Source organism: Belonocnema kinseyi, chromosome 5 (assembly GCF_010883055.1).
Source record: "Belonocnema kinseyi isolate 2016_QV_RU_SX_M_011 chromosome 5, B_treatae_v1, whole genome shotgun sequence".
In the NCBI taxonomy this organism is placed as follows: Eukaryota; Metazoa; Arthropoda; class Insecta; order Hymenoptera; family Cynipidae; genus Belonocnema; species Belonocnema kinseyi.
This window is the reverse complement of record NC_046661.1, coordinates 140,566,770-140,576,850: the sequence shown is the minus strand read 5'-3', so window position 1 is coordinate 140,576,850 and position 10,081 is coordinate 140,566,770. Positions and strand designations below refer to the sequence as shown.

Genomic DNA, 10,081 nt, shown 5'->3' with positions numbered 1-10,081 from the left:
AAGAGGGAGCTCTTCTTAATATTTTGACACCAAAATCATGTCGATACACCTTACCGACTGCGAGTAAAGCCACCCACGCTTTAACTTGACAGACTGTAGAACTTGGTTGATTCGAAATCCCGAGTGTTAAAAGCAACTAATTCTTCGTGCAACATGCTTGATTTTGAGGTAGGGAAACAAGAATAGTCGAATTTGCGGAACATTCTGAAAAACATTATATTTGAAGCAATAATCTGCGCGAATGCCTAAAATTACTTGATTTAACCCCACGTGGGTTGTTGTAGACTCTCTTTTGTGATCTAAAGTGCCATCACTTTTTTTTCCTTTAAAAATATTCCGCTCTAGAAACAGCTGATGATTTATTTTTATTTTATTGATTGACTTATTTTTAAATCGTGATGCCATTTTTGTTTCTTCTAATTTAATTTTCATGGTTGTGATTTCTGCTTACTGCTATAAAATGATTGAAGATAATTGTGTTTCATCACTAAATGTTGCTTTTAACATTTTTTAACAACAATATATTTAGATTCTAACAAAGTTTCACGATTACTGGAACCATCACGATTGCTGGGTTACTTACCTTACACTGTTAAAATGTTTGGAAATTACAGAATTTCTAAAATTCACGAATTCATGAAATTCACGAAATGCATGAAATTCACGAAATTCGCGGAATTCATAGAAATGAAGGAATTCGCAAACTCTAAAGAATTGGGAAAATTAACTGCAATCACAAAAATTACGGAATTCAAGGGATTAAAAAATTCATGTAACGCCCGGAAATAACAAAATTGATGCGATTTTCGGAATTCACGGAATTTCAGGAATTCAATGAATTTACAGAATTTCAGGAATTCAATGAATGGACAGAATTTCAGGAATTCACAGGTATCACAGAATACCCTTAATTTATGGAATTGAAGGAATCCAAGGAATTTAAGGAATTCACGGAATTCGTATGACGCCTGGAATTCACAGAATTCATGAGATTTGTACAACTCACGGAATTCAAGGAATTAAAGGAATTCGCATAATTCATAGAAATAAAGGAATTCATGAAATTTAGGGTATTTATGAAATTCACGGAATGCGGATTGCACGGAATTCATGAAATTCACAGAATTTAAGGGATTCACAGACTAAATGAAATTCGAGGAATTGATGGACTTCATGGAATTCACCGAATTTAAGGAATTCACCGAATTCAAAGAATTGGCAAAGTCAACTGTAATCACAATGTTCACGGAATTTAAAGAATTTGCAGAATCCAAGAAATTTACGGAATTCATGTAACGCCTGGAAATAACAAAATTCATACAATATTCAGAATTCACGGAATTACAGGAATTTAATGAATTCACAGAATTACAGGAATTCACAGAATACCCTTAATTTATGAAATTCATGGAATTAATTTAATTAAAAGAATCCACAGAATTCGTGTAAAGCCCAGAATTAATAGAATTCATGAGATTCGCGTGATTCCCAGAATTCGAGGAATTAAAGGAATTTAGAAAATTCATGGGAATGAAGGAATTCACGATATTTAGGGTATTTGTGGAATTCACGAAATTCAAGGAATTAAAAGCATTCGTAAATTCGTGGAAATGAAGAAATTTACGAAATTTAGGAAATTTGCGGATTGCAAGGAATTCGAGAAATTAACGGAATTCGTGAAATTTACGAATTAGTTGCTTATGTATAGAAAGGGGTCTGTATATTACAAATACTTGGTTTAGGCATAAAATGATCAACATGTACATCTGGTTCAGAGGGAATAGCCTCAGTATAATTTACTTTGTTGTTGCGGATGAAAGACTAAGAGAGCTAGTGAAAGAACAAGGGTCATGAGGTGTTGTGAATGCACTACTGATCATTACCTTCTGATGTCCAGAATTAACTTAGGTCGGTGTTGAAGAAAAAAAGAGAAACAAGAAAAAAACGCAAATCAAAATTGAGAACCTACAGAAGCCGGATGAGCGAATAGATTTTCAAAATAATATAATCGAAAGCATATATAAGGCAACCTTGGGAGCGCTTATAAAAAACAAAGATATAGAGGGCACTTAGAAAAAGTTCCGGGATATCATTATTAGATCTGCGATCGAAGTATGTGGTACCGTGGTTGTAGGAAGAATGTCTGATGATGCCTGCTACAGTCATGAAATTCAGGTTGCACAAAAAAGAAGAAGCGTACAGGAGAACTTTGACCATCGCAGGTCTTAGCGATGAGGAAAGAAATAGATGCATAAATGATTGAAAACCTAAAAAGAGGATATTTAAAGGAATAATTGGGGAAAGTAAAAATAAAATTAGAGCAGAAGAAGAGAATTAAATACAAAACGACTTTAAAGGAAGCAAGAAACTGCTTTATAAGAAAATGAAGGGAAATAAAATTAAAGAATTTGTCAAAATGAGAAATAGTAATGGGGAAATGATATATGATGCAGCCGGGATACAAGACACATTCAGAGACTATTTTAGGGGACAATTCGGAGATAAAGCTATAGGACACCAAAACTGCGATGTAATATACAATGCGCTAGAAAACGCAATTGAGAAAGTCTGTGTCACTGAGGTTTCAAGGCACTGTACTGTACGGTAGCGAGACTTTGGCATATCATGAAATAGATAAGAATAAAATGAACGCAATTGACATGAGATTCTTGCGCATAATATGCGGGAAAACTCTGATGGTGAAAGTGAGTAACGAGATAATTCTTAAAGAATGTGGTGCAGAAGAGACGCTAGTAGACACGTGGGAAAGAAAACGATTAGGATAGTTCGAGCATGTTGAGAGAATGCCAAATGAACGACACACGAAACAAATGAATCTAGGTAAAGTAAATGGCAGCGTGCCCAGAGGCAGACCACAGAAACAAGAGAACATACATTTCATGAATTTCTTGTATTCCGGGCATTCCGTGGATTCCGCGAATTTCGCTAATTACATATAATCTGTAAATGACGGGTGATCGGGCTTTATGTGAATTCTATGAATTTCACGAATTCCTTAAATTCCATAAATTTCTTGAATTTCTGGAATTTCATAAATAGGCAAGTTATATACGATACATTAACCAAGAGAAATTTGTAACAGTGTAGGTGTCGTAGATTATTGTAATCGCGCTTCTACGGTTTTAGCGAATCCTTAAGGAAGTTTGAATATAGTTTTGTAGTACGTATGAATTTAAATAGAGATTAGAAAAAAAAGTAAATGACAAATCGAACAAATTTCAGATTCTGAAAACAGAAAATGAAGGATTTAAGCAAAAAAAGATTATAAATCTAATACGAGAAAGCAGTTTGAGGAGAGCTACTATAATTTAACTTCTCTTGTACGTTGTTTTTTGTGACAACATACGGATAACAAGGGAATTGAACCTATGTACAACATGGATGAAAACACAATTCCAAGTGTCGAAAACCTGCTCATTATTCCTTCAGTCTAAGCTTGTTCTAAGATTGATGATTTGATAAAAAGGGAGTTGGAGTCGAAAGTCGTCTCAAGTTAAGGATTGCCAACCGTGTATAAATGGAACGATTTCCTTGATGAAAGATGTAAGATCTTAAAATTTTAGCATTTTAATTTTATAAATTCATCTAAGAAAGTGGCATCTTCTGCTTTAATATGGACAAGGAAATCGCAACTCATCCTCATCAGTGGAATCGATTTGCAAGCGGAAATAACTCTAAATAAAACTCAAAGTCAGCTTCAGCCATCGTATCTTTCTTAAGCTGCTTAAACAATTTCAGCGATCAAGAAATGCTTGCAAAAGCAAGCATCATCGTTTTCGATACACAAGGTCAACCTCATCAATGCAGAGCCTTCTTGTATATGGAAAAGCAATCCAGTTCCATCAGCAGTGAGCTGTGTAATTTTTTGAGGCCTAGTAACCAAATAATTGACATACCTTTGTCATGAATGGGGCAGATTTCTGTAAATATCTCTCATTTTGTTGACATAATCAAAGAGCCTCAAATAAATGGTTGCATGAAAGATTTTCAATATATTGTGACAGATCACACCTCCTAAACATTCCCAGAGGATCTCACCTTAGCTGATTTGGCTGCTCACATTTTAAGTAAAATCACTATAATACTTAGCACTAACGTATTTTTGGTTTTGCTCTGTGTTGGTTAGCTAAAGTTCAGTAAGAATTGGTCGATTTTGCAGGAAACTAAATTCGGATGGGTATTTGCTGGTCCATTGCGAATTCCATCCAACAAATCTAATAAAGCTTTCATTTATATCCAAAAACAAATCCATCGTCAAATAAACAACCGAAAAAATCTGTCAACTATCTTCTGCACTATGGAGTAATTAAGGAAAAGTGCCCTTCAGCTAACCTCCGTTAGTTTATGATATTTCCGCTAAAACAGAACCAGGAATTTCCCTGAATGAAATACTCGAAACATTACGGCAGATATCTGGAAGATTTATCCTCAGATGCAGCTACATGAAGATGATTGGGATCTACAATGATTCTTTGAAGAGAAAGCCTGATTAATCTTTTCAAATGATATCGCTTTATTCTCCTAACTTTCGGATAGGGTATACCGGAATTTCTGGCTACTAGATGCCTTATGCTGTTAGCTTACAAATACCGCGCTGAATTCCCGGAAGCTGTTCTAAGGATTTGCGACTTCTACGTCGATGATTTTATGTCTGGAGGATCGACTATCAAAGCTGCAATTAAGTCAAAAAAGGAGGTGAAATCCATACGTCGATCAGCTGAATGAGTTTCAAAAATAGAACTCCAATTAACCTTTGTTCATCGAGCAGAACTACGTTTTAATCAAGAAAAAAGACTCTGGGATTGATTTGGAACCCAAATGAAGATGTTTTCAAATTTCAAGTGCATCTTCCTCAATAACTACTAGTCCTTACTGAAGGGTCAACATTTGTGAGCGATAGCTCGAACTTTCGATCCACTTTGATTAATTGCACTTCTTATAATAAAGACTATAATCATAATGCGAACGACTTCGAGCTTTTGGCGAACGGACATTTTATCATTAGCGAGCCTTAATTGCTCCCCCTGAGCCTGATGATCAAAACATTTCGCAGAACAGGACTACTAGATATGGACTTTTGATTCAAATAGAGCAAAGATTTTGAGACATATTGTCAAAGGAGTATCTTATCCACCTCCAGAAACGATGAAAGTGGAAGAAAATTCGTCTGAATCTACTAAAATCTGGGCGTTTAGTCCTGCTGAAGGAGGACATCAGATTGCCTTTTATGTGGCCAACTAGTAAAATTGTCACTTTGCAAACTGGTAATTATCATTTAATCAGGGTCGTATTGGTGAAGATAGCTAATGGAAGAATTTTTAACCGATCCGTACCTACGATTTGTGAAATAAATAAATTTTTTTGTCAAAACGGCACTGAAAAATAAATTTATAAATAAATCAACGCGGCATCCAGGCTGAAAAAATGAATTAGTATCTGGAATAACCGATATAAAATATTTCTGCCTTGTTGAACTTCATGCATTTCCATTTTATTTTTACAGAAGCAGGATGGTATGGATCTGATAGCAGCGTAGCGGCTGAAATTCTTCCTGCTGCAGGAAGACCGAAACCTTTGGCAGGTCAGAAGTTAATAGTGCAAGACGGAAAAATCATTATCATAGCCGACATCCAAAATAAAAAAATTATACCATTCAAAGAATCAACGCAATTTTATGAATTGACGAAAGTTCAACATATTTATCCAACGGTTGTTGAACGATGGCAGCGTTTCAATGTTAAGCCCAACCAGTGGCTGCAAGACGTCAATAAGCATGCTGAACAAAATTATGATGTAAGTAAATTGTAAAAAGGATTCTGGGATTCAGTGATTGGTAAGCTACTTTCAAGAAGAAACGAGATACATTTATCATTACTGTTTTAAAATATTACTTTATTTAAGCCGAAACCAGCAACGGGATGCCTCCTGTCGAGACCATTGAAGTAAAACTTTCCGCGTTTGTCACCGCAATTCCGTAGTCGTGATATTTTTCACGTGAACATAAAATCAATTGAAAACCGTATTTTCTCAAGTTTCGGCGTTTCGCGGAATCAACTCGTTCTACTGAAACGAAAACGAAATAAAATTATCGAAGTTCTAGCATTTATTGAAATTTAAAAAAACAAAGGAACTTAAAAAACGTTATATAAAAAAAAATTGTGTTGAACAAACAATACAAGCTACGAAACAAATCAAATGGCAAAAGTTATTTACTCAGAAAAGAGCTGAACATTTGTTATTAGTAGCCTTTTGATAGCATACGTAGTTTTTGTTTCAATTGCGAAAAGTAACATGAATAATAAAAAAATTAAACTTTTGGAAAAAGCAACGCAAGATACGAGAAAAAAAATATTAATACATAAAAGTTGTTCACCGTAAAAGGATCTATGAATTGGTAATATAAGATTTTTTATTGAATGCGTGAGCTTTGGTTTATTCATAAATAACAGAATTAAATACAACAAATAAAAACTTTTGGACAAAGGAAACAAGCCACGTAGAAAGATGAATTGAAAAAATTGTGCAACCAAAATGATCTACAATTTTCCTATTAAATTATTTTTGATAGGATGCTTACTTTTTTCTTCAATCGTAAAAAATAACAACGAAAATAAACAAATTAATACTTTGTAACAGCAACTGAAGGTTCAATGAAATTCTCGAAAGTTTGTTTAATACAATTTAATTATATAGAAATCCATTCAAATCTTTGAAAATCAATCTTTCTTTGAGTTTCCTTGTCATTCTTTTAAAGACCTTAAAATCTTCATAATATTGGTATCTGAAAAAATTGGTTTTACTTCAATTTAATCAATTCCCGTTGAAGTCCTCTTAACATTCGTTTAAATGCCTCAAAAAGCCTTAAAGATAAAATAATTCAATTGATTTTTTAATGCTCTCTAGAAATGGTCCCAATCTCATAAAATCTGCACAACCCTTGAAAATTCTATTAACTTCTTCGAAATATTGTACAATCCTAAAATTTCACGACGGTGTATTCAGTAGCTTCAAAAATTTCAGGTCAGAATCTCACAGCCAACTAAAAAAAATAGTACTTAAAAAAAGAAACTTACACCCGGCTATAATTTCGATTTTGTGTCTAGAATAAATTAGTGTAATTGGTTATAGTAGTTGAAGAGTGTCGGCCACGTAATTATTTTCTCATACCCATTCAGTAGCAATTATGAATCAGCATCAACCAATAGAGGAACAATAGTTCCGATAGAAAATTATTAATTCAAATAAAGGAAATTGAATTTAAATAGTTTAAATGATTTATTAAAAACTAGTAAAATGGACAAATTTTAAGAAAATCCTGACATACATTGTTCTTCACATATTTGCATCACACATCTGAATGTTAAAAATTTATTTGTATATTTCACACAACAAAAACTGAATTTTTTCTTTCAATTTGCGTTTAGAAATTATATTTATCACTGAAAGTGAAAAATGAATAAGTAACAACCTGTGGGTTATATGAAACTTGACATTTACCTGATATCAATCTTAAATTAACAAAAACTATCACTCTCGTTTTATTTGATAGAAATCACCTTTGAACAGAATGTGGGTATCGAATTTCTAAACATTTAGTTGTTTGTGATGCAAAGCATGTGTGCTGAATAAATTGAATTTCACTGACCCTTAATTCAGTATAAATCTTATAATTCTTGCGCAAAATAAGCTATTGAAAACCATTGTAAAAAGAGTATTACAAATAAATAATCATTAGATTAAGGAATGAATTGTCGCGTCAATTATAATATACAATAACAATATTATTTAACTTGAATTTCTTTAATTTTATTAAATCAGAATTGTCCTAATCAAATGTATTAATTTATATTTATCATTCGAAAGAATTAATTCTTTAAAATTTTAGTCTGCATATTCTACTTAGTTAAACATAAGCTGAGGTTGCATACAATTGGCAGATTCACGCTTATTGAAAATTGCTGTGTGTGCATTGTATTCTTACTATTCGTTGTGATCTTTTAAGAACTCCATTTCAAATTGAATCTCAACCTATTCATGTGCACATTAATAAATCGTAGAATGCTCATAGGAATTATTTGAGGTTAATCAGTCGCATTCTACTCTATTCACTAAGCATTTTAACGAATGTGGAATGGCAGATTGAAAGCACCGCGTTCAAGTGACTGATTGAAAATATGGACAACTAATTGCATTTTCATTCTTTCAATTTGAAAATGACAGATACGTAATTCCAATTGACTGGATTTTTATCGGTTCTTTTTTCCTGGGTACAATATGTAATTAAATGCGAAAGCAAGTAATACCCTTATCCAAGGAACCTTACGAGTCAGAATGCGCGCGAAAGGACATTGCAAAAAGAAAAAAAAATTGAAATGTTTTCCAAGGAAACTTTGGGCGAAAACGTAATATTTTTTTTGATAAACCTCTGGAGCGTGAACGAAAACCATATTGCGTACAGTCCCATCTTAAAGAATATGAACTTAGTAAAGTAACGAAGTAGCGCCATCTGGTGGAGACAGTGATCCCAGATCTGAGACGAGACGTGGTCCAATACTATGACACGTCTATGTCCGTGTGAATATGGTAGGAGACGATATAAATGCCTGGGTTGCGCGCGCAACCCATTTCTCCTCTTCTGAATTTGAAAACTCGAAGGTGCACGATTGGCGGTCGGAACACTTCGGCGGTTCTATTTATATCTCTATCTGCTTTGAAATAAAATGAAGAGATTGAGATTTTAATATTTCCAGACTTCGATGCTGGGCTGGCGATTCTCATGATTTGAATACTTCGCGCGTCTCTTTAATGCGTGTATTTTGAGGTTACGTTACTACAAGTGTAAAATATAAATTATATAAATATTAATACTATTATATATATATTAATAATAATATTATAATTATGTTATATTATAATAGTCTTTTTTAAATCTTGATCCGCATTTGAAAGAAATTTAAGAAATTGGTGATTTTGGAATTTATCTCGTTTGGATAAAAACTTAAGTATTTGATTGAAAAATTAATTATTATGTTGAAAATGTAACTATTTTGAAAAAAGTCCTCTTTTCTATCAAAAAGTCAACTACTTTGTTAAAATTTTTATTTCTTTTATTTGAAGGTTCATCTGTTTCTTTGAAAATACATTTTTGAAACTGAGAATTAATCTATACCATTTTTGGTTAAAAAATCATGTATTTTGTTAACAATTTGTCTTTCTTTGTAGAAATTAAATTGCTTTATAAAAAATTTATACTTTTTGATTAAAAATTACATTTTTCGGTTGAATTATCAACTGTAAATATTTTTTGGTTGCAAAGTCGTTTTGTTGTAAATGCAACCATATTGTTAAAAATTAAAATCATAATTTTTGGATGAAAAATTCGAATATTCACTTAAAGTTGAACTAATTGGTAAAAAAATTAATTTTTTTTGATTAAGGATTGATAATTATAGTTGAAAATTGAACTATTTTCCTTTAAATTAGGTTAAAATTCAGCTTTTTTGTAGATAATACTCTTTTTGACTTTAAAATTTAAAAATTTGTTAAAATTCAATTGACCTTTTTTAGAAGAAATTTCATCTTTTTGGTTGAAAATGTATCATTTTTGCACAAAAATTCAGTTTTTTGGTAAAAATATGAAATGTACATCTTCTTGGGTTTAAAAGTCGAGTATTTCACTAAGAGTTGAACTACTTTGTAAAAAAATACGTTTTTTTTACAAGGGTTTATAATTATGGTTGAAAATTTAACTGTTTAGTTGAAAGTTTAATTCTTTGATTGAAAACTCATATTTTTCGTTTAAGAAATTCAACTTTTTGTAGATAATTCATCTTTTTGACTTTAAAATTAAATAATTTCGTTGAAAATTCATGTATTTTGTTTAAAATTTGTCTTTTTTTGTAGATCATTAATTTTCTTGGTGGAAAATTCATCTGATTGGTTGACAATCAACAACTTTGTTAAAACACCAATTATTTGTTAGAAAATTAATTTATTTGTTTTCGATTATGACTTAAAATATTATTTCAGTATAAAAAATTTTTATTTTTAACCCAAACAA

The 10,081-nt window shown here is 32.1% G+C and overlaps 1 protein-coding gene across 1 annotated transcript in view; it reads left to right on the top strand.

Annotated features, from left to right (window-relative positions):
• LOC117173152 overlaps positions 1-10,081 on the top strand; it is a 43,077-nt gene that overhangs the window by 21,343 nt on the left and 11,653 nt on the right. The window contains exon 3 of the mRNA XM_033361556.1: positions 5,525-5,814. Coding sequence (XP_033217447.1) covers positions 5,525-5,814 — 290 coding nt within the window. The remainder of the gene's footprint in view (positions 1-5,524; positions 5,815-10,081) is intronic.